We start from the raw sequence: 26829 nt of genomic DNA, 5'->3' as shown, positions 1-26829 counted from the left end.
AAACATGTTAGATAAACATGTAACATGTTTAATAAACGTTGGAAGATTTTAGATACCTAATAATGAATTAATAACAGCATAATGTTGAACTTGGATGAATGATAACATTATATTGGACCATTATTCTATGCAATTAAATCAAATAACTAGTCTTGTAGTAATTTGTTGAAATCAGAGAAAAACTGTGGTTAGGCCCTACAGAAATAGTGTTACAAGATTAGAAGCAACTAATTGTAATTTTTACGTATTTAACTAATCTAAATCTTTAATATTCAAGTGAAGTACTGTGAGGGGAGGTGACAATTTTTTTAGTAAAGTATGACTTTTAGTAATTTAAATGTATGTCAAGTATTGGCAAATTTACTTTTTGATGTTGCATGGGGACTGGGGAGTATATTAGATTTTTGACCTACTATAGTTGATACACAAAATTAATGAAAGACAATAATAGTATTAAATGATAACAATAATTTCTTTTAATAGTTACATGAAATTATCACGTGAACTTATATTAAAGTAATATTTCTAGTAAAATACGTATTGTAATTATTATCTAAATAAAACAAAAAAAAAATCTGAAATTGGTGTAAAATAAATGTAGGTACGGATACTCTTTCACCTGTGTAATAATTTATGTTAAAGTTTCTGTATGTCATTTTTCTGTGGCATGGTTAAAACACTATTCGTAAGCCAATTCCTCACGTAGCAATTTAGTTGAGCAGTTATCATTCATCTTCGTTGATTTCAAATAATAATATTCACTCTAATATTAAAACTTGCATTGCTAAATGAGATCTGCTGACTTCGACGAGCACTTGTAACACGGGGCCAACACATGCTTATAAAATATTAATACTAACTAGTTACTTCTTAAACGTGCATCCAATCATACTTTCAAGTTGAAGCACATAAAAAAGTCTTTATCGCTTTCGCATAAATTCTATGCTTTAAGTTGTTTGAAGTTGTAATAATTAAACAAAAAAGTTCAACTATTCATATTCAAATTCATTGACCGAAAATCATACTCAAAACAATTAGTTAAATAAACAATGATTTTTTTGAAACCACTTACTATATTCCAAAGTTTATAAAATGTAAATGACCAAAAATCAATTTAAATAAGATATAAATTTAAAAAATGTTAAAGGAAGCATTTGGGGCGCTCGCAGGCAAATGCATTTTAAAAATCATAAAATTTAAAAAAAGTTCAACTTGATAAGGGGACACAAAAATAGAAAACCAAATAAGGATATTTTTATTCTAAGGGTCCCACTTAACCCTCTGTTAGTCGCGCGCAAAACGGGGGTGATTAAACTAGCATCCCCCACACTGCCCAACTCGCGTGACTATGCTGTTAAGACAGAGGGTTAAATAAGTCATAAAAAGGTTAGTACGCCTAAGGGCTATGGATAGTTGAAGCTGTGGTGATGATAGTAGGCTAGTGGTAGTGTATTATCATCCCTGGTCGAGTGCATCGCAATGATCTTTTCCTACTAACTACCAAGGTATTCGATATTGTATAAGCATAACAATAAAAGAAAATATTTAAATATTACCAAGATAAATTAGAACCTAATTAACTATCATAATTTGAATATATAGTTTTAAAGCCAGTCGGCTAGCGTTGTACCAGTACTTATAATTAATAATAACTTAAATACAGTCAACACTTATTAGTAATTTGTCTATCACAAAAAATTATAAAAACTGATTTAAAAATTCTAATGCATCAAAAAATATAACAAAATGTTAATTAAGAAATAATGAGAGTTGACGGTATGAGGGAGTTATTGTGAGGTTTTCAGTATTTATTTATTCATTAGTTTTGACTTAAAATATGGTTTAGTGTATTAAAATTATATTGTCTTTGAATTCCCAATACGTTTTCTTCTCATTTCTTTCCACATTGCACTTAATCTATTTTTTCCAACATATTTACTAAGACCAAAACAAAAATAAAAATATTATTATACATGAATTTTTTGTATACTTTTTCAAAAAGTATGCTAGTTACAGTTTGAAAAACAATATTATTTTAATTCAAACATTAAACTATTTAAATCAAAAATAGCATTAACGTAAAAGAGCCCTTAGACCTCTTTCACTTTAATTTTTTGTATCCATAATAACTTTCATTCAATTAACACATTATTTTATTGTACAAAGGGAAAGTCGATAGAACTCTAATCATATTTTTTCACATTTTCAAATATGAAAAATTAATTATTATTAAGTAATTTATTATTACTAATTTACAATAATTATAATTCATACATTTTTTTACATTTACTTGGTGAGGGTATCTGGTACATTCAATTGGGGAAACTGGTACATTTGATTGGGGGCAACTGGTATATTTTTAAAATCGAGATAATAGCCTTGGGGGGCAACTGATAAACACCCCAATTTTTATAAACATTTTTTTTATAAATTTTGATAACAAGTTGGTACCTTATAAAAATTCATTGTTTCATAATCTAATTAGTGAAAATAAAGCTATGAGTTTAAGAATACAGATATTGTAGACTGCAGTCTTTAATATTTGTTTTTAATGTGCATTTTTTCTAAAAATTTTTTCATTTGATTCTTAAAATTCATTTGCCCATGCCCCCTTTCCCATATTTATTTTTAAATTTGAATTCTATCATATTGTTTTTATTTTGATTCTTAAAATTAATTTGCCTGCGGGCGAAATAAATAGATAAATAAATAAAATGAACTGATAAAAACATTTATATAAATAAATTAAACAAATAAAATTAATAAAAACAAATTTATAAAATAAAATTAATAAAATAAAATTAATAGAAATAAATTAATAAAAATAAATATTATAAAAACAAATTAATAAAAATAGAATTAATAAAAAACATATTAATAAAATAAAATTAATAAAAATAGAATTAATAAAAACCAATTAATAAAAATAAATTAATAAAAATAGAATTAATAAAATAAAATTAATAAAAATAGAATTAATAAAATTAAATTAATAAAAATAGAATTAATAAAATAAAATTAATAAAAATTAATTAATAAAAATAAAATTAATAAAATAAAATTAATAAAAACAAATTAATCTAATAAAAATTAATTAATTAATTTTATTTTTATTAATTTGTTTTTATTAATTTCTATCTATAATCGTGGTTTAAATCTATACAATTCAGAACACGGAACTCTGCGTATAGGCCATTTAGATACACTATTGTCGCGAGTCCATTTTTTTGTCCGGCATCTCACAATACTGTTTTTAGCCTTAACGGTTATATTTAATAATTTAATTTATTTAATAATTAACTTAATATAAAACACTAGAAGTGTCAAGACATGAAAAAAAAATCAAAAGTAGGCTTTAAAATTTACAGAAGTAATAAAAAAATGGATAAGTATAAAGTTAATCGTGATTCGTGAATATAGGTAATATTCTCTCTGGGCTCGGCATTAATATGTTATCAAACAATCAAACAATAGTGTGCACTGTGCAGTATTTGCAATAATATTGTGTGATTATATTATACTACTACACTATAGTGTAATAAATACGTCGAAAACTATACCAAGTCCAACAATAATTTTAAAATCATCATTCAGCAATCTCGATGATTTGGAGTTTAGTTTGAAAGAATATAGTGAAGTAAAAAAACTAAATGCACAGAACTAAACTGTTTGGGATTTTTAAATGTAACGTGTGTTCTAGGAAATCATTTATTTATTGAAACAGATTAAATTACTGAATGTCAAGAAAACTCATTGGCTGACTTGCAGTGTAGTCTGGCAATTTACAATAACATTTATTGTATATAATCATTTCAAAATAATATATTATTTAATTAATTGTTTTGAATAATTTTTAGATGTATATTATCCGGAGCAGTTTTTTACGAACATGATCATTATATAGCGTGTGTACGCCGTGTAAATAGATGGGAAGTGCACAATGATTTGGCAAAAAAAAATTAAAAGCACCCCTAGCTCAACAAAAATAAAACCCCATGTAATTTTACATGTGAAAGATCAGAGAGTAAAAAAAAGACATGTACATTGGTATAAAAGTCAACTATAGCAATAAGATATGCCTTTTTTTTTAAATTAAACAAAAAGACAAAAAAGTTATATTTTATTATTTTTAAATTTATATTAAGCGTTTGTTACAATATAAATTAAAGTAATAAGAATCAATAATTAATTAAATCAATTTTATTTTTTTCAATTTTCCTTTTACCAATAATTTTATTATAGTGACATGACTCCAGGATCTGGCACCAAAATGAGAAAAAGTCTGCAAAGGATTGAAACAGTCTGGTGGCGAAAAATGTTTTTGATGTATCGACCTGACGTTTTAGAATAAATGACGAGAACCATGAACCACGATTTCTAACTTTAATAATTAAAAATTAATAAAGTAATTTTAAAATGAATAAAATTAGAAGATTTAAAAAACATAATCTATTTATTAGCAAAACAAAATAAAAAATTTTATTAATTAATGTGAGCTCTTATTTGATGGCCATGAGCGTATACTATATTCAATAACCCATATGTTATGTTCCTACGAATGTAGAGTAAAAAGAATTAATAAATTTAAAAAAATAAATTATTAATTTATGTTTATTGTAATATTACCATGTATTAAGACTATAAGGGTAAGAAACAATTATTCCATATTAAACTTATATTAAATAGTAGCCCGATATATTCTGTAAAATACTTCTGTAAGTAGTATCTTTCAATTATGTATTACATAATATAATTTTAAATTATACTATAAACTATACCTACGTATAAACACCAATGATTGGATATGATTTTTGGACTCGAAATTATAAATAAGTTAGCGGCTATTTGCAAAATGTTAGCAGCATATTTCAATTCGTAGCTCAAAAGGGGGTGTAGCACTGTAGCGTGAAGTTTCCCCCCATCTTATATTTTTCATACCGTGTGGGTAATTTATTTGCAAATTATGAAAACCAATTTGCAAAATTATTGGTAGCATCTTGAAACCGCTAGCTACATATTGGGGGGATGCTTGAAGTTGCCCCCCCCCATCTTATTTTTTTTATACCGTGAGGGGAGTTGATTTGCAAAATAATAACATAACTTTCAAAAAAGTTGGTCATGGTGTTGGGGCCTCCCAGATTTTTTCATCTTTTGTCCGGTTTTTTTTTTTACATATTTTTTCCAAGTTCCAATGATTATTCATAGTATAAAGCGTTAGACCAAATAACTACATTTTTCCAGGAAATGTTCGATAATTTAAAAACATACAGTTTATGATATTTCAATAAAATAATAAAAGTTGGATATAAAAAACAAGGGGTGCTAAAAACCTTTTTGCACCGCCCTAGTTACGCCACTGCGTACCTATAACTAGTGTAGTCTATAAAATATAATACAATATAATAATATACAACTAGCACGGATTGCTAGTAATAATATAAAATAATACATAATATTATAGACATTATAGTGTTTAACTTGCGAACTGAACGTACCACTACACTGTGACATTGCGTTTTAATTATTGATCGTTATTATTTCATTGGTATCACAATTAACTGATTTAAAAACTAAAATCCTTCATGTTTTAAAAGGGTCCCCAAAAATGATAATGGGGCTCTTTGGGAGTGCAGTGCACCCCCAGCACCCCCTCTAATTGCGGAGCTGCATACACACAAAATAAAGCAAAAAAAAAAACAATTGATTTCTAAATTTTAAACAAAAAATGTTTATTTTTTGGCATTTTGTTTACGAAATTTGAGTCTTATAACCGAATTTTGTATCATGAATTTGGATATTCCAATAAGCGACTGAATATTATATCCGTGAGTCTTGAGGTAATAATAAAATATTGTGTTTCAATGGTTTAGGTATAAGAATAAGGTAATAACTAATAAGTAATGAATAAATACATAAATTATAATATAATAGCTTAGATTTTCACCAACTGCATTTATGATAATATTATTATCTACTTTCATGTTTTATTATAAAAATTAACCAGCCTATATCAATACAATGCTTTTATTTTATTTGATGTCTATAATTATGTAAAAAATATTTTGTAATTTTATATCCAAAGATTTCTCATACGATTGTACAAGGCTATTATTATGTACAACTATTGCATTAAAAATATTTGTAATACAATAAATTAATAGAAATACATTTTTGACGCATTTAGCATTTACTAATATTTTGTAAATTTAATTTAACTTAAAAAAAAAATCAAACAAAATGCCCAGGCCACCAATTTGTTTGACCATAGTCCAGGCCATCTGGAAAATTCCCATTTCAAGATCAGCCACTCCACCCCTGACTACAAACCATAACTAAAGTATATTTCAAAACATGAAGGTATTGCATATTCATACAATTTTTATTTTACTAATGAAATTTTGTTGGTACATATTTTTTGTATAAATATTTATTATAAATTTAAAATGATGCAACAAATAAAAAAAAAAGTATTTATGTTTTAAAATTGGTACACTTACAAACCATACACAACATATACATTAATATATTATAAAAACTGAAAAGTTATAATTGAAAAAGTTCTTTGAGCACTGTACATTAATTATATACATTTAAATAAATATTGGTCAAAATCATAATATATTTATAAGTTAAAACCAAATATGATTAATTCACCTCTAATACCAAGAAACTTATGCTAAAATATACTAGAAATTTTCTCTGATTTGTGACTAAGGATTAATATAAATTGTTATTGTTAACCTAAACAAACATAATATTGCACAAACTGTGATAAAATATTAAACAAGTATAACATTTACTTTACTCTAAGTAACAAAGCACTCCATGTTTTAATTTTTAAAACAGATAATATTATGTTGTTAAGAGATGCAGTAATGTAATTTTAATGTTAAATGATAATAATTTGTATTTTTCATATGACGTGCCCATCGAAGGAAATAATAACTATCTTTAATTATATTTTATATTCATATATTTACAAACAAAATTTTAATTAAATTTGTAAACATAAAAACGTTGAAATTTATAATTTACATGTTATAGATCACAGGTTGTTTAATGGCCTTTATATATTTGGGTCACAGTTCATTATATCCTGAGATTTAAGTAGTTATGAGGAAATTAAATGTAATTCATTTATTCATTACTGGCAATGATATTAGCTATAAATGTATTAAGTGGAGTTGTTATATTCAAAATTTAATATAACATAAACACTTAAAAAGAATTAAAAATTATATATGTTGTATTTAAAAATTGCAAAATGACTATTTAATATTTATATAATTATAATACAAAAACTAAAGTTTCATTATAAAATTAATATTGTATTACCCCATTATGTAAGTGCACACTAAAATAAATAAAAAATATTTTTGATTTATGTCAAACAATATATTTTATACTTGAACTTTTGCACAGTTACATATTAGATGTAAAAAAAAAGAAGGAAATTCAAATATTTCAATTATGATCATCTAATAATTTTTTCTACTAAATATTATAACTTTATTATAACAAAAAAATTTTAATACCCCAATTATCTATTATGGGTTTAAGTAACTGAATATAATATTAACATTTTAGTTTTACCTTTAAGTTAATTATTATAATATAATATCTGTGTACAATAAAAACAAAATTAATTAGACAGACAGGAAATATCTGATCATGTTACATTTTGAGTGACAACTGGTACCAATTTTTCTGGAATTAGAGATAGCTAAAAAGAAAAATCTTGATTATGTTACATAGATGTATGTGTATTTATTGTATATTTTAATTATAATAAATAAGTAAACAAATTTCCTAGTCCCACCTCCTCACCATTTAATAATCATTTAGCTCTAATCACCTTTCCACTCTCATCATGACCTTGATATTTGGGTTTACTGTGAGTGAATGGTAAGTATCTGTATCTGATCATATGCTGAAAAATAGAAAATAAAATAACATGAGTCATGTGAATATATTTACATATATGTAACTAATACAAATCACACATATTGCTTATTGTGTGTTAAATAAGACACAATTAATAATTTATATACTGTCCATAATACTTATATTAATAATGTGTTATTTATAATAAATGCTACTGCTAAATTATAACTAAGTAAAACCCTAATATCGAATATGCATAGAAAAATGCAAAATATTAAAACCTAATAAAGTAGTCTTAAGTGTGTTCATTTATTAAATAATTAACAGAAAAGTTAGTTTTAAGATTGAATAACTAATAAATCTGATCACATTATACTTCTTTTAAATAAATAAATTAACAATGCATCAGATTTACTGCGTAAGTATACAGTTATTGGGTGTACATCCAGTAATGCCCAATAAAAATAACAAGAACAATATTGTGACTTTATGAATATGTTTGGGCCTATCGGTTGGAATACACAGGTTTATCCCATTCACATACAAGACAGAGTATAGAATTTAATTTTATAAAACGTATAAAAAAATATTTCATCAATTTCTTACCATTATTTGACGTTTCATCGTTATACAAAATAGAACAATGAAATATAAGACAAGAATGGGCCAAAATACAGGAACGTCAAAAAATTGGAAAAATGTCAAAAATATTGACAGTAATGTAGATTTTATTACCGAATACCAAAATTTAAATTCAGGTAGTCGGCGAATAAATGGTCTGAATTCTTCATTTGCTCGTGTTGGCAACGATGGGCCAGAATCATCTAAATCAACATACAATTTATTAATTTTTTAAATATATTTCAATTGTTATTGAAATAATAAATAAAACTATAAAAAAAGATAATAGATTACCTTCAAACTCGTCCATAGCTGGATCTATTTTTGGAGTAAGGAATGCAATAAATAAATTTAAATGGTATATACCCAGTGCATACGTAATTATGTACCATCCCTAAAAAATACAATTAATATCATTACAATGAATTATTAAACAATAAGCAAAAATAATAGAGAAACCTACAGTGAAATATTAAATTCTCATTCCCTCCAAATAAATAATTTTAACTGCCTATCCCATAAAATATGTTATACTAGTTAAAATAACCATCCAATAACAGATATTTTTTTCATGACATAAAGTTGTAATTCTCAGTTCAACATGAAAATCATCAATAACAACATTGTAGCGTTTATGCGTACAAAATTAATTACAATTTTAATATTACCTGTAACATTATTATTCTTATCATAAATAAAAGAATGAATACAAGTGCTCCTATCCATCTGGCTGTTCGAAATGGTGTGATGTCATCAAGAAATTTTTGAAGTTTCTGTAAAAACAATATCAATTTGATAAGGATATCTTAATATAATTTTATAAGTAGAGCAATTTATTTTAAATAAACTGTTGTTAGTATAAAATAATGATTTGAGATGAAAATATTAAACACAAATAAGATTATTGTATTAAACTAAAAAATATATACATGCATATTACTTAGTATTTATCATTCAACAGTCACATAAAAGGATGCTTTTTTTGGGACGGGGGGCTGTTAGCGTAAATTCATAATAATAATTTTATATTTTATTTTTTTTATTAATTATTGGTTACTACAAAACGGCCTTATGGGTGGGGGGCAATCGTTCTTACCTCCACCCTAAATTACGTGCTTATCATTTAAGTTTTCTTCTATTAACAACATTTTCTTTAAATAATACTTAACATTCTTTTATTGAATTCCCTAGTATAAAGTTGTAAAATATATCAACATTTCATAAGATGTAAAAATGTTCAAAAAAATACCATCAAAAATTCAAATGTTTAGAAATACAACAAATTATTTGATGTAGAAATTAGATTTTGATCCCTAATAATAATTGTTGAAATATTTTTTAATCTAAGATTTTAATAAATTTTAGTGATTTTGAAAAGTAAAGGGTTCTTGTTAAATAAAATAATTGTACAGCAGTATAAAGCTGAGATTGATTGACAAGCAGAATTTTTGCTTTTTTGTAGCAAAGAAATTTTAGCTTTCCAAATTATTATGATTATAAAATTATAAAACTATATTATGAATCAGTTTCAATAGTTAATATATTCTATAGTAAATGCTGACAACACCTATTGAGAAAGAAAAACTTTTGAACATGAGTTCAAATGTTTGTTCAATACGGTTCAATATGATATTTCAGCTAACATAAAAGATTTTGAATGTTTTAATAGCTATTATTTATAATCAAGATTACATTTTACCAAATAATAACATAATATGTAAAATTCAAAATAATTTTTTTAATACCCACATAAAGAACATCACTTTAAATAATCAATATTAAATCTAGCTAATATAATAATATTTAGGTTAGGTATCTAATTATAAGTTATATGTAAGAACATGAGCAATTTGATTCTGAAATAAGTTGTAAACATACAAATTATTAGTATACCAATTAAATAAAAATTTTCTGTCTAATAATGTAATCATTTTTATATTTTGGACTTTAATTTTAAAGTAGTTTGTTAATAATAATCAAGTTTATCAAATTTAAATCTTCAATACTTATAACTGCATTCTGTAATCTATAGTAGGTATACCAATTTATACTACATGATAAACATAAATTAATATAATAAAATAAATTATCAAATACCTGAGATAAACGAAGGAAAGCCAATGAAACTGTGCTCTGCTGAGTATTAGAATCACTTGTAAAGTCTTGCATCTTAGACTAGAAGTTCACTTCAAATTTAAAATTTCTATAACAACGATAAGAAAAATGTAAGAACCTATTTTAAAAAAATATGTATTATAAATTAATAGGCAAGCTGTATACAACTAGAAGTAGATAATTTAAATTCAAACTAAAAAAGATTACATTTACAAATATTATATAAAATAGTGATGAATAAGTCTTTGCCCAAAATTATATTTTACAATAACTCTTTGTAAATAGAACAAAACAATGCCATTAGTTGACTGTAATATAGGTACCTTGTTCAGGATCAGAGACAATATTATCTCCACAGATATTAAGTAGGTAATGAATAGGAAATTCAGATACTAAATGAAACTTCATTCCTTAGAGATCAGAACTATTGTGGTCAACTGAAGCAAATTACCAAATCATCTGTTATAGTTACAACTTACTATGCTATATTTTGCTATTATAATTCAGTCACCAGAAAATGTACCTGATGTCCAATCCATTCCTTTATTATCAATGGTAATTAGGATATCATTAGGCAATTGTCGACCAATGAATTAAGCAACCATTTGCAATATGAATCATTTGAAAAAATTAATCAATGACACATTCAAATACGTTTATATTCATTCCAGAAAAAGGAAAAAATACATGCCTAGAACATGACAATTTTTTCTTGGCGAGTATTTAAATTCCGCAAATGAATGATTAAACGCTCGTTTCACTAGTGCATTTTTAATCTGACGAGACAGTTACCAATGATAAATATATACAGTTAAATAGAATCAGCTAAAAACTCATAGGTATTAAGAGCTCGGGCGGTCGTTTATATAAATCGGTATTTTACAGTGTATTGGTGGATTTCGTCGCCATTGTAATAAGTCTCAATCGTACATAAATCATACTCACATTTTAACTGTGTAATGGTGATAATCTCGCGTGCGTTTATTTAATGCGAACATAGGACTCCGGTTTTTGTATTGCAAACCATCATCTCGGTGCTGATAATTGAAATACACAAATCAACAAATGCCTCCAATAATTAATTCCACATGCCTGACAAGGAGCGGCTTACCAGTGTCCCGGCGGTTATAATCAAACATACGATCACTCAGGACAACGTGTTATTCATGTATATATATTTAAATTGAAACTATATCGTAATTGCTAATCAAGAACCAATTTATTCGACGGCTACGAGCAGTGGCAATTGCCAGTCGGCGAGATGAAGAAAGTAAAATTCGTTTGGGGCTGTTCGTCAGTCGTCACTGATAACGTGATAATATTCCGGTTGCGTGGACTGTTGTGAGTGCACACAACCACCGAACGAGTGACAGCTGATGTGCCGTTTATTCCATGAAATAATTTTAATTTCAAACGGCGGCAATAAAAATTAATCGTTTATTTTTAGCCGTTTACATCACAGGTTATACATATAGACATCTATACAGTATACATATAAGATTGAAGATAGTATAAAAGTCTGTGGTTTACATCGATATATGTTAATACACAATGATCAAAGTCAAAATCAATTTAATGAAGTAGACATACAAATATTTAAGAAATAAAAAAAAATACCCGAAACTCGATCAATATTTGTGATTACATTCCAATTATTCAATAGACCACAAGAGCGAAAACCATTCACTCTCTCCCATTCCTTGATGGTATTTTATTTGTGTATGAATGGTTGCCACTGGTTACTTGGGTAGATAAGGAAAAAGCATACATCAAATCATCCCCTTATGGCCTCGAATAAAAAAATTATTTCTTAAACAAATGTAAGAGTTGAATGTACTTATGTTTGTAGCTTATATAGTTATATACACAGAAACTACTTAACTGATTTTGTGAAATTTTCAAATTGTTCTTAGACATCGGGAAAATGTAGAGAGTAGTTTGAACAACTTTTGATTTATACCAATTAGCAATTCAGACATAAAAATTCCGGGGTGAATATTAACACGAATCAGATGAGGGCTTAGCACCCCGAATCTAATGATTATCTTAAATCATAGTTAAAAATCTTAAACACGTGCCACTATTATATGGGCCAAGACAGATTAAGGGACATATCAATTATCCACATAGAAAGAGATATGGGTAGGTATAGTCCTTAATAAATGTTCACTCTTCACTGTAATTATATATTTCTAGTTTAATTACAGTGAAACTTTCCTATGACAAACAAAATGTAAAACGAAATATTTTTGAGAACCAAACCAATTTAAAACCAAAGTATTTTATTTAATTTTACTAAATTCTCTGTAATACAATATTTTTATAATGACCCATGAATCATGATGCCACGAGACTTTGTAATATGGAGATTTCACTGTACATATTGATATAAAATTTAAAAAAAAACATAAATTGTTATAATTATAGTGGCTGTGAGTTAATGAAATGAAAACTCTTAAAAGATGCATTTAAAATCTTAATGAATACACTTTAAAATTCAATATACCTACATAAATCTTGAAAAATGAATTAAGCTATGTTAAGAAAAATAATATATTTTAAATTATTTTTAACGATTAAAAAATATGAGTCAAACGTTTTTAATAAATGAATTTGTAAAAATATCGAAAGAAGTAATGAACTAATAAATAATAACAAATTGACGGGTAAATGCTAAAATAATACCGAATATTAAAAAACAATACTCAAAATGCAAAAAAAAGATTCAAAATTAAGTTTGTAGTACAAAGTAATACAAAGTCTGTACCTAATTCAAAATTTGTGTTAAGAAAGTTATATTTTACAATAAGCTAAAAACGATGCATTTTTTTAAAACTCACTGCCCTATACAATATTGATTTAAATCTTTAATTTATTTTATTTTATCAATAGAGACATCAAATGTAACGGATATAAGAAGAAGTATCAATATATATAAGGAGTGTGAATGGCAAAACCCCTCACTGCTTTGTTTTATTTAAAATGTCTTTGGTGCTTGACTGCTTGAGCACCCCCTAATATTTTTGGGTGACTTGCGACTATAGGGGAGAGGAAATAAGGCCTCTCCTGGAATTATCACGAAATTTAAAATTATACACTCGTATCATGGAGTAGGTAGTACTATAAAATGTTCTATCAATTGACAATAATAATTATAATAAAAGATATCTACTATAATTACTAGGATATACGAAATCTATGTTTAAAATAGTCGTGGTGTCGAAGCAGTCAGTTATAATAACTCGTACCATCGTCTATTATCCCAATAAGTGGGATACTGGGGTGTGACTATGTGAGCTAGGGAGGACACGAGATTAATTTTTTTGTTATTATATGATATATCTATTATAAAATATAGTAATTGGGCCCATTCTATTGCAGGTCATCTCTGTCATTTCAATAATTAAATTATACAAAAATAGTGTACCTATAGACATTTTATAACGGTAGGAAGTAGGAACTGTTTTTGTAACAATCAAATTAAAAGATAATTACATGGTTTGTCATCGTTATATATCAACTCTTGTTGTCAAAGCGTCATGTTAAATATATAATTATAGTAATAATATAGGTAAATTGCAATTGTATACTTATGTTCCATATATTACATTGCTGTTTTTATTATGTTATTATGACGTGTTAATAATGTATAAATGGTGTCTGTTAACATAACTTATAAGATTATTCTATACAGAGAACGCGCCACGTCGGTAACATTGTAACAAGTGGTATAGACGGTATAGTAGAAATGCCAGACACAATGGTTGTGCCTCGTTTGTAAGCAAATCATTTCTATAGGATATATAACGTATCATATATATAAATATATTTTTTTTTGTCATTTTAATAAAATAAGAAACAATATGGTGAGTTAGATAATACTGATAGGTAAAAATAATTATGAAACATTATGTCACACAATAATTACTTACTACTTTAATGCCGGTTGGCGTGTTTCATAAATAACCAATCATCAACCATTTAATGATACAATAATAAGCTAATGGTACCATAAACATGATTTAGTAGTGGATACATTTAATGGTCCATTAAATTAATACATTTCTTTAGGTAACCCAGCTATAATCTGTATTCTTTAAACTAAATTAAAAGGAAATTGAGCATAGGTATAAGGTAGGTCAATTAAATTGTGCTTATAAAGCATAATATGTTAATAAATAGAGAAAACAGAACATTACACTTATATAAAGTATTAGGTAGTTGTAAAGTTGCATCATTTATTTATTACCAATAAACGATGTTTATTTAAAATAACACGATATGAAAAAACACAAAAAATTTTTTTTGGGTATAGTTACTTAATTTCTAATTTATCACAACATTATGAATATATCGCATTAAGTTGCCCACAGACCAGAGTAATAGTGACATGTTTATTATATTATGTAGAACTGTAGACCACTATAAATTGTGTCTTGATGTAAAAAATGTTATTAATTTTAAATTATAAATTATGATTCATGGTTTTAACCAAGTCTATTAAAATGAAAAATGAAAAATTTTCATTTAAATGTTTGCTTAATATGCATCATATGGATATAATATGCTATATATCACCTAGGTCTTTGGGCATCTAATTATACGTACAATGGCATAGTCTTTGAAAAATGTTCAAACTAAATGTATAAACAAACAAACAATATTTTTTTTACTTAAAAAAAAATACGAATAATCATGGTTTTTATAGTTATAATTTTATATACTAATTTACTCACTCTCGTGGACATAATAATATGATATAAATAACCTTAATATTCAATCAAACAATAAATTAACAATATTTTACTTTGCCCATAGTAAATGTTTATACAATTTTTTAACGTATAAAGTGTTGAAAATCACGTATAAAAACTATATATTTGTATTGCACTCGTATTCGGTAATCTAAAGTAAATATAATTTTGGTAATCAGTAAAAATGTTAAGATCATTAAAATAATAAATAAATATAATAAAAACTTAAAACGCCAAATCATTGAAAAATATTTATATAAATGGTTCACTATTTTTAGAAGCTAGGTAAAAATCCGTAAATACACAGATTAATTATTGTTGTACAAAAGTACCCATATATCTGAACACATATGTATAGGTTGTAGGTAAACATATAAAAAATAGGTCAATCTATAATTATTTTAGTCAATATAAACGTTTTGAGTTCATTGTATATTTGTTTTCTACCTAATTATGTATGTCGTCACCATTTATATTCTAATATTGCACTTTTTAAAGATAATAATATGTTACACGAATAACACAAATAATAATAATAGTAATAATAATAATAATAATAATTATGATAGTAATAATAATAATAATAATAATAATAATAATAATAATAATAATAATAATAGGTAATATTATTAAGTAGATATATAGTTTTGATATTTCGTTCTATAGGCATTAGGCAGTATATCGCATATGGAATGATATTAAAATTAAATATACAATCACAAAAAAAAAAATACTATGCAAAATCAAACCTGATAATATTATTAATAGTAATATATTTTTAATACTTATAAAATCGGGAAGGTAATTAAACATCTGTTTTATAAATATAAAATATCAATTACTTCAATTTAAATGTATTTTTCATTTTTGATAAACAAAAAATGATTTAGTATTATTAAAGCAAAACAAAATAAAATATAACTGAAAGAAACAAAAATGAATAATTTAATTTTCTTAATAACTACAAGATCTATCAATCAATGGATCACCACTAACCAGTAAGTATGAAAGTGAGTTGATAAAATATTTTGTTCAGAATCACTGTATTCATAAATTCTAAATTATAGTATGCATAAAACATTTCTTTCAATCCCTATGATTGTAGATTTTTAATCAGAAACTGGAAAATGGTTTCTAATTAATGATAGTATACACTATAAAAAATTTTAATACGACTAGAATGATTTATTTATACGTATATAATATTTGAAATCCAATTAATATTTGTTATATATTTGTTACTTTTATTTCTTATTTATATACTATTTTTAAATTAATTAACATTACACGAGTTATAGTAAACACTTGAATACAAATTTCAAATTTGGCTCGGAAAACAGTAGGTAATTTCAATAGAATTTAAATCGTGTGAGTATCTTGGTGTAATATTTAAATCGAGTGAATATCACCATAATATGGTATGATATTATACACTCCATTCCATTCTACCACTTGAATAACGAGACATCATTTTAAACTCGACAACATGGTTAAAAATATTAAGTTTTTAATCAATATGAACGATAAAAATGGCAGGATTTCAGTCACTGTTTAGAAAAAAAGTACAAAAAGGATTTTAAAACAATAAAACTGGACTTCGACATAGAATAAAATATAATCTAGGTATATCAAGAGCAGAAATACAACGAATGGCACATGGTTTTTACTAACTATCGGTACCTATAGGTACTTACGGAAGATATTTTGATAATTGTTCTTAGCAAAATAAAATAACTACAGTTAATATTTTGATTTTGGCACATTTTATTAGCTCGCGAAAATTACACGTGCTCATTACATAATATTTACGTACATTCTGTCTCATCTTATGTCTGTGTATTAATATATTATCTGTCTCATTACATCTGCGGTATATCATCTATACATATACTACAGACATACTCGTAAACATTTCATTAATATTACATGGTACATCGTTAAAGTATTTACCGAAAAAGAAAAATCCCAAAGGCATTAATTAATTAATTATTGTTATATTACGTGAATCGGTTTGTAAAGTATTCGTCTGAGTTCCTTACCTACACGGAGTCGTGCCTGTTGACGGACGGACGCTATGACGCCGGACGGACAAAATCCACTTTACGCAATTACTTTTCCCCGCGCACGAACGTTGCAGATAATGATTTGTGGAAAACAATTTGATATTATGATATACGGACGTAATCATGCGTGTATTGTCTTAACGTCGTTAAGAAAGAAAACCGTAAGAGAAACGATGATATAATAGTAATAAATAATAAATAATAATAATAATATAATTAATTAATACGCTATATTATAAGTAATATACCTAAAATCGCTATAAGTAAATCAAGTCACACGACGCCAATCGCATTTGTTCATGAAGTAAAAACCACTGACCACAGTCCACGGGTTGCAGCGGCGCAGTCGTGCAGGTTTTTCGCGCGGTCCCGTTACCGCGTTCGAGGTATGTCGCGAGTTTTCGTGCTCTTACCCATCATTATATCATATATACACCTACTATACAAAGTAAACAGTAGCTATACCCCTAGTCGATAAACGCCAATCAGAATGAACTAATGACCGACGTGGACACTAAGTACACTTTACATAACCCTCTCCCCACACCCCACCCCCCACTAACGGCATCCCCGTCATTATTACACTTGAACGTCATTTTTATCGTGGTCACTGCACGTTCCTGAAGAACATGCTGAGCTTCCACACGGCCATGGGCTTTTTGAACACGGTCACGGAACCGTCGCGTTCCATGCCGCCCAAAAGGTACACCGCGTACTCTTTGACTTGGTGGTGCTCGACGACTGCGGCGCGACCCATAGCCGACGCGCGTCCAGCGCTCGCGGCCCGCGCCGCTTTTGTCGACGACCGGACGTCTGAACTCGAGTTGAACGCCGTCGACGAGTTGAGCGCCAGAGTTTTGGGCGGCGCCGGACGGTTCATGTCGCGCATTTCGAACGCGTTGTCGCTGTCCTCCAGCAGGCTGTCCGGTGGGCTGTTGAGCTTGACGTAGTCACCTGCATGTGCACAGACAAGACGTCAAAAACACACTTTAGCCCATATTTTATAATTTTTATATATAAACAGTCTAATGCAAAATGTGCATTATGGCAGACGACCCATATTCCAGGGGCGGATCTAGGATTATTTTATACTGCAAGGGATGCTATATACGATTGTTATTATTTCACTTTACACTTATCGGGCACAACGTTTATAGAAAATTATGTTATTTATACCGAAGGAAAATTAAAGTTAACTCGGCCTAAGCATCTTAGCGCCCCCACTAGATCTACCCCTTGCTTTTGTCAGTACCTAATTTATGATATGTTATTGAGTGAGTAACCGCAAGTAGTATAACTTATTAGTTACCTACATTGTATCATAATTATCATAAAGGGGCGGGGTGTTACTTTTATTGGTAGGGCCGTAGGGGGTACCCTAAACTCCTGTAATTTTGGATTTTTTCCACTTGTGAGACAAGTCTGAATAGAGTTTAGTCAAATTCGACATGCAACCGGATACACTACCAACCTATAAAATATGTATGACGTGCATAATAATTAAAGAAACATTTAGTTTAAAAATGGTATTTGAAATTCTTCTTTTTAATTTTTTTTTGTAACCTAGTTCCGTATTGTCTTGAACTATGAACAGTGAACATATTCAAGAACATTGAGTGCAAATAAAATATTTTCTAAATTAAATTAAAATATAAGTTATTATGAAACTACGCGCTACAGTTAGACTATTTCAAACTTACAGTCTGAGTAAAACTAGTTTAAAATGAATGCAATCAGGATATTCCTGTATGTATAATGCATATAAATATTTTATACACACGGTTTATAGAGGATCAAAATGAAAAAAATACAGAATAAAATTAATAATAATAATGGCTTGCGTAACGAAAAAGCACGAACCGTGTTTTTTATATAAATTATCGTAATATTATATTACTGTAAATTCGAGTATTTTTTTACATTGTAATGTATTTATTATTTTACGAACAAGAAATTGTATTATTGATATATTTTGATAAGAATTCGTTAGTGTTATACAATTAAAAGTGGACACTCCCACGGGATGACATTAAAAGTAGTTAAGCCACTATGTTTTATTGCCGCTTAGGGACTAATAACCACTAAAAATAGCCAAAATACAATTTGAAAAACTAATTTAAATTAAACATAATATAGTATATACGTATTGCTATAGAGGTTTTCAGCTCACACTTCATACATTTTATTTTAAAAACATAAACCTTAATACATATAATATTGTTAGCAAACCAAAAAAAATAATATGATAACAATTCAGAATTAATTGCGGTTGGATGATGGAAATAAAAAGAAATGAAATATGTGATCGCATAGTGGTTTTATAAGAATGAGAGTAGAAAGATCTAATTTTTCTTTTAAACTTTTTCGGCTACAAACTTTGGTGATAAAAATATTAGCTAACCCCTCAACAATTTTAATGGATTTTCGCCAATGGCAGATGATGATGGCACGACTGATGTTGCCGCCCGCGGGGACAACTTATATAATATTCACTAACGGAAGAGGGACGAGCTGGTGTTTATTGTTCATTACGGATATATATACGTATATACATTATATTCCGTGCCAGTGGCATAGCCAAGAGGCCACAGCTTTCCCTGAAATTTCAGGAAAATTTATAAATGCTTTTAGTATTCTGTGAACATATTATCATATTGAGTATTACAACGATTATTATGAATAAGCGACTTAATTTTATATTAAAATTGTTATTTGCAGTAAAAATCTAAAAGCACCCGCAGGCCATAAAAGTCTATATCTATAGGCCACAGCATTAGCATACCAAACCTACGAGAGACCCAGATTGAATCTCTCCTAATCTCCTATATAAAAAAATTTCGACCCTCAACCCTAAATAAATATTATATATATTATTAGCATGGCCACAATAATAATTAGTATGTTTTTCATATTCCATTTGTATCCTCGTTGTTACCCACGAAAGAGTCAAATACTTATGTTAAAATCATTTCAACATATTTTTTATATAGTAAACCAGCGGTTCTTAACCTGTGGTCCGCGGCCCCCTGGGGGTCTGCAATACTCATGTCGGGGGTCCACGGCAGCCTTACTACCTAACATAAGTTGATACGTAACATGAGTGCATTATTACAATATTTTTGGATTATTATTTTTGAAAATTTTTCGTTGCATGTTCGAAAGGATTATCCACAATTATCGAGTAAAGCTCTGAAAGTTTTGATTCAATTCCCCACAACTTATTTATGTGAAAAAGCCTTCTCACTTTACATTAAGAATAAGTTTCGAAACCGAATACAAAACGTAGAACCTGAACTAAGATTAAAGCTTTCAAGTATTGAGCTCGATGTTCAAAAACTCGTAACTGAAATGCCAACATCAACCATCGCATTAATACTTATTAATTAAGTAAATAAAAATTAAGTTTTGAGAATATTAAGAATAAAATAATTTATATTACAATTTTTTTTAAATTTAAGTGTTTAATGGTGTTAAAGTTTAAAATGAAAAATTAAGTTTAATAAGAATAATTATAAATGTGTATATTTTGTTATGTCTACTTCTATAATTTGTAATATACAATAGTTATTATAATTTTGGTTATGATAACTTGATATGTTTTGTAAAAAAAAGGTATTCGACAAAAAATTGGTGGGGGGGGGGGGGTCAGCGATTTCTAAAAATATTTCATCGGGGGTCCGTGTTCTACAAAAGGTTAAGAACCGCTGTAGTAAACTATTGTTTATCGCTAAAAGTTTTAAGCTTTCAAACTACTGAAATTATTTGGGATTGGGAGACTATACTAGGCCAACCTCCGCTTGCAGGTGTCCCCTGGATGACTGAATAACGCTAATAGTCTGAAGTGACTGAACTCAAAGAACTAAAAATATTTGTTGGCTTTAATTCTGACAGCCTATAAGTAATTGCGGGGCTCAATTAAACATTATCGATTATTTTATACATAATTTACACACATCACAGTATTAAGGTACCAACCTTTGGATATGGCGTTCTGTATGTCAGCCACCATGTAGTTGGGATTGGAGAAGCACATGGGTCCGTCACCGCCGTTAGGTGACTGGTGCACAGTCTCGATGCTGACGTAACCGGAAGTAATTTCGCCCGGTTCCTCGGGCGTGCTGTACGGGTTGCCGAACCGGGCGGACGCGGAGCTAGTCATCGGGTAGCTGCGCCGGTTGAGCGTTTTGTTGAGCGACGATGACCCGGACGACAGCGGCCCGTTGGGGTGGAACCGCATGTGCACGGACCCGAAGTCCTGATCGAACTCAACGCGTGGGCTCGGCGCCTCCTCGCCCTCCAGGTACACGAGTTTGGTAGCCTCGACCGGGGTCAAGGCCACGCCAAAATTGGGCACGGACATGGGGTCACGGGGCATTCTGCACGGCGGGAACGATGACTTGTAGCCGGGAGGCGAAGCGTTCGACACCACCGGCGATATCAGCGACCGGGCGATAACATTTGCCGATTGCGACTTGACCATGTTCTGCTGTTGCTGCTGCACATGAGAAGCGTCGGCGGACATCACGCTGTCCGTGCTGCTCAGCACGCTGTAGGTCTTGTTATGCGCCAGCCGGTACAGGTTGAGTTGTGACAGCTTGGATATCTCTTTCAGGATGTTCACGTTCGAGCCGCCCAAAGACGAGGCACGGGATTCGGGCCGGCACTGGTGGTGCCATTGATGCGGTTGGCCGCCGTGATCCCGGTCACCACTGCCGGTCTGTTGTTGCCTGTCCGCGGATCGACCGCTCCTGGACCGCCGGACCACGATGGGCGACTGTACGCCATTCTCGCGGCTACTCTTGGTCGTTGACGTCGAGGTCGTTTCCGACACCGTCAGCGTCACAGCTTCGCAGATCGCTGGAGGCTGTGGATAGGTGGTGTGCACTTTTTCCCAAGTTTCAGTAGCTGTAAACAGAATGAAACGTTCGTAAGATGCGTACATTGTACGATGTATACAACAATAATACAAGTTTAATATGACTACACCCAGAAGAGTAATTTTTTTCTGGGTGGGAGGGAGGGGGCAGTTTTTGTAAAAAGTCTTCCTGTTGGATGATAAGAATAAAAACGAAAGCGCCAGTATGTGTTTTATATCTGATGGATATTGAGTAGATCGTTTTGTATTTTGTATTTTTACCTTTGAAATACATTTTTGTTATGGTCCGAGTGTCCAACTATTGGGAGTATTGACCAACACCTACCAAGTACCTACCAAGTAATTTAGTGAAAATTGATAACATTAATATTTATTATGTATAATTTGTACATTTTACAATGTTGTAGTTTGTAGTGTTTGTACCCATAGACTTCGATATAGAAGTTGTATAACGGCCCTGGTCTAAAACAGCAGTTTCTACAATAATATATACTATGTATAGGTACCACTTATACTGTCTAGTGTCTACTTCGTAATATCATAGATGATATACACCATAACGACTACAAACCGTGGTTTGTATTAATTACACCCACGAAGCACAAACTAATAATATTCTTAATCGTTAAAAATCGTCAAAACTAGAAATCACGAAAATTGATACTGAATAATTTCTATCAGAATATTAAAAAGAAAAAAATCCTAATAATCGAAGATGCCCATTTATTATAAATATATAGTTCTGTTTTACCCGATTTAAAGATTACTGATAATTTATGTTATTGTTTTATTTTTTATGATTTGTTATAAAATTGATTTTGTCATGTTAAATTTAATTAAATAATAAAATATACGAAAATATAAGAAGTCTAATATGGCCTGCAAACATGATAGCAATCATAACTAAGAAACTGAAATTATGCCCCCTCATTACGCCAATGGCCTATATAATACATTTTAGGTTAAAATTATGTTTTTGTTTATTTTTTTAATCTAACTAATTTGTAAGCTTTTTTTATGTTTAAGTAAACATAACACATTATCTACGATTCAACACAGAATACAAAAATATGTGTCAGCTGAGTTTACACATTTAATTAGGATAATTTTATTCACTGGTTAGTTGTTGTCATGTTTAATATCGTGCTTTAACGAAATAAACAGAAAAAATAATTTAAAACTGTTTTAATTGTTTCACATTCATTACCTATAGTTTGTTTAATCCTAAATACAAGATATGGTATATTATATGAATCATTACCGAAATAAAACTTCCATAAATCATTACTAATCTGCCCTCCTTTTTTTCCACCAAATATAATCATAGAACCCATCACTTTGGAAGCACAGTGGCCATGCAATAAACCTGGATTTACTTTAGTCTTCAAGACACTCCATTTTTTCTTCACTGAAACAAAAATTATTCTTTACCAATAAAGTTGAATATTGTGGGCTGATTTATAATTATTAAAATATGCAATGTTTTAATATTATATGACTTAATTATTATGAACAACAAAGTATAAGAATAATAAAATGAATGTAAGTATTTCGCCTCACTAGAGAAAGTTAATGATAAAGTTAAAATATATCGAAATGAAAATTTGAATTTAATTAAATAACTGACAATATCTTATACGATTTAATATTTATAGCCTATATAAGTACCAACCAAAATCAAATCTCCACAAATCTGATCTTTCATGTAAATCCGTCATTCCACCATACACCCACATAACATCGTCGTGTATGATTGCTGAATGTTTGTGTCTCGCTGGTGGTAGTACTCTTCCTTGATTAAGTAAATGCCACGACTCGGTATCTAAAATAAAAATAAATTCAAATGATTTTAGTTATTTTCTAGAGTAAAAAAAATAATGTTGATACATAAAAAACATTATATTATATCATTTTCAAAACTATAAAAAATATAACTATAACAGATTAAGAAATTCAAAATTCAAAAATATTTATAAGTCATATATTTTAAAGTTACCGAAATGGAAAGCCCACATTTCATTCGTGGATCCTTTTAGGTCTCTATATCCTCCATAAATAATCATTGAATTTCTGTATACTAATGCAGTATGGCCTCTTCTGCCTTTTGGTACATTTGAACCGGATTTTCCTTTGACTTTTTTCCATTGATTATCCTACAATATTAAAAGAAACTATTTTCACCAACATGTTTGAATTATATATTATTTACATTACTAAACATATACTATTGTTTTCAAAACCCATTAAATACCGGCGTTACAGGGTGTTGGTTAATACATAATATTTGCTGCGGTTTAATGTTCTGAAAGAGTCGATGTAAATACCGACGTTTCCCTCGTCCACATTATAACGCCAACCAGCATTATAATAACGTTCCCCTCAATGGGCATGCAGCAGTTGCATCGGCATTACGAGGGTGCGTTTATTAATAAATACCATTTCATTTTATAGCGCTCAAAATATAAGCACCTCAGAATGCAAAGTTGTAATTTATAATATATATATATAATACATACAAAAATACAAAGCAGCACGTTTATAAAATTGATCCATTAAAACTAAATGAACTCAAACTCAACAGCTGATGTTTAAATTTCGTATATATTGCAACGACAAAAAAACAAAATTTCACATAATTTACATTTTTATCAAGATGTTTCTATTATTTTTTAAATTACTTTAAAGTTGTATTACGCTTCCCCGAAGGTTATTGAAAATCCCACAACTGAACAGAAAAGTGAATAATGAATATGATCAAAATTTTAGGTATAGGATTATATATAGGATATTTTGTATGTTTTCTTTTAAGGCGAACCAGTAGTCAGAGAGTATATTCAAACAAATGTATAAATTGTATAACAATATAAATGGCGAGCAAGTGAGAAAATGATGGTGAGAAATATTTATTGCTATACATTTACAAATTACAACTTAAACTAGTATAACTCGAATTTGTTTTTGTGCCTTTATATTCTTGTCAGAGTTTTACAAGACATTATATAAATGATGTAATTTAAGAAACTACTAGAAAACCTACATAATAATTCTTTTAAAACATTATACGCTTTGTACATTCATAATAATTATTTCATTACTTTAAAAGGATACAACTGTAGTGCTTTAGAATTCTAATTAAATTCAGTAAGCATAATCTAATTATTTAAAACCAGCAATTTGTTTATTTTGTATATGATATTAAGTTTTAATTTAATGAATCATTTTTAACAATTAGCTAAATGAATTAGTGTTTTAAAATTAAATACCTTTTATTATTTAGACTACTTATTGAATAATCAATTTAAATTAATGTTGACATGATATACATACAATTTCCCTTTTTCTTATTGTTTAAAAAAGTACCAATAATACCTCAAGATGTCTGATAATCATTATTTTGAAATTGGATAGATGAATCAAAAATATATATAAATTGAAACAATTAGGAACAAAGCAGGCAATATTTATATTTTATAAACCTACTAAATCGATATGCATTTATACAATATTGATCATTTTCTATCTGTATTTTCATAATACTAATGTATTTTACAAATCATATTATTATACAATCCTACTGAACAAGGATTAACATAATATTATCCATAAATTGTAACACAGGCGTTAAAGAAGGGTAACTTAATCCCGAGGCAATATAATGTCGAGTTATCCCGATACAAGGAGAATACTGATTTTAACGGATTTTAAAAGTATATGACAAACTAACTCTACTACCCCATCGATTCAACTTTGTAAAACCTAGTGTAATACGGATATTTGTTGGCGTCGAAGGAGGGGATATAATTCTCGATTCGTTAGTTATGGCCTACGGGGGCGCACACGCTAGTTGCAGCTGCCACAACGCGCAATCCATCAAAAACAAATGAAAAAAAGTAGATAAATAAGAAAACAACAGCGTACGTGCTCCGAAGTCCGAATAACCGCCCACCACACTTGTAAGAAATTGGATTATCTCGATTGCGCGTCTTGGCACTTTTCACGGCAAATGATCAACTTTTTCTCCCATATATATGCAACTGCAGCGTGACTACGGTTTACACGAGATTTTGATACGAAGCCAAAGTATGCGCGATGGTCGTGAGCTTTTATCGGGTGTAGGTAGGCAGTATATGTACACACAAGTCGAATAAAACAGTCACCCCTCGCAAACACATATAGTGCTATACATGTCGTATATATCCCTTTGGGGATAAAAATGAATTGTGCCACCCGTCTTTCTGTCTCTCTCTCCGAACGAATCGCCCTTCTACAGGAAGGAGTAGCTACGTGGGAACTGGGAACCCTCGTCGTCTTTCCCTGCAGCGTCAAATTAAAAGGACTGTCGGCGGACTAGCGTGACACTAGTGGTTTTTGCTAGCAAAACACGGAACGTTGCACTGTGCAATTAACGGGTTCCAGAGTGCGTAATAATTTCCAGACAGACGTGAAGTTGAAGGCAGAAAACGAATAAATGTTCAAGTATTATAAATATATATATATACATATATGTACCTAAAAA

At 29.0% G+C, this 26829-nt stretch overlaps 2 protein-coding genes across 7 annotated transcripts in view; both read right to left on the bottom strand.

The window, feature by feature from the left end:
• Positions 1 to 7380: 7380 nt before the first annotated feature.
• Positions 7381 to 11867, bottom strand: LOC111035083 (protein RER1). 3 transcript variants are annotated; one of them, XM_022316593.1, is made up of 7 exons: positions 11566 to 11867; positions 10603 to 10708; positions 9174 to 9278; positions 8800 to 8899; positions 8491 to 8708; positions 7828 to 7930; positions 7381 to 7723 (listed from the first exon to the last, which is right to left on the bottom strand). In XM_022316593.1, the coding sequence occupies exons 2-6, from the start codon at positions 10672 to 10674 to the stop codon at positions 7838 to 7840; spliced, it is 588 nt and encodes a 195-aa protein (XP_022172285.1). In that variant the 5' UTR covers positions 10675 to 10708; positions 11566 to 11867; the 3' UTR covers positions 7381 to 7723; positions 7828 to 7837. The 3 variants fall into 3 exon arrangements, with proteins under 3 accessions (XP_022172285.1, XP_022172286.1, XP_022172284.1); XM_022316594.1 differs by having other exon boundaries at positions 7631 to 7723; positions 7820 to 7930; XM_022316592.1 differs by having other exon boundaries at positions 7631 to 7723; positions 7856 to 7930.
• A 4887-nt stretch (positions 11868 to 16754) lies between these two features.
• The window catches only part of LOC111035061 (RING finger protein B-like), a 37151-nt gene continuing 27076 nt past the window's right edge, over positions 16755 to 26829 (bottom strand). For all 4 annotated transcript variants that reach the window (XM_022316563.1, XM_022316562.1, XM_022316564.1 and 1 more), the window contains 5 exons: positions 24310 to 24466; positions 23986 to 24135; positions 23575 to 23721; positions 21413 to 22342; positions 16755 to 18391 (listed from right to left, as the gene is read on the bottom strand). In XM_022316563.1, coding sequence (XP_022172255.1) covers positions 18045 to 18391; positions 21413 to 22342; positions 23575 to 23721; positions 23986 to 24135; positions 24310 to 24466 — 1731 coding nt within the window. In that variant the 3' untranslated portion in view covers positions 16755 to 18044. The remainder of the gene's footprint in view (positions 18392 to 21412; positions 22343 to 23574; positions 23722 to 23985; positions 24136 to 24309; positions 24467 to 26829) is intronic.

Source organism: Myzus persicae, unplaced genomic scaffold (assembly GCF_001856785.1).
Source record: "Myzus persicae strain clone G006 unplaced genomic scaffold, MPER_G0061.0, whole genome shotgun sequence".
In the NCBI taxonomy this organism is placed as follows: Eukaryota; Metazoa; Arthropoda; class Insecta; order Hemiptera; family Aphididae; genus Myzus; species Myzus persicae.
The sequence above is the reverse complement of the archived record's forward strand: the minus strand, read 5'-3'. Positions and strand labels throughout refer to the sequence as shown.

What these genes read in the sequence shown, in the direction of transcription:
- LOC111035083 (XM_022316592.1), bottom strand. Translation starts at nt 10,674, where the DNA reads ATGCAAGACTTTACAAGTGATTCTAATACTCAGCAGAGCACAGTTTCA. An exon ending in AGCTATGGACGAGTTTGAAG is followed by an intron (nt 8,709 to 8,799) that starts GTAATCTATTAT and finishes ATGTTGATTTAG; the next exon opens with ATGATTCTGGCCCATCGTTG. An exon ending in GTCATGATGAGAGTGGAAAG is followed by an intron (nt 7,724 to 7,855) that starts GTGATTAGAGCT and finishes TTTTCTTTTTAG; the next exon opens with CTATCTCTAATTCCAGAAAA.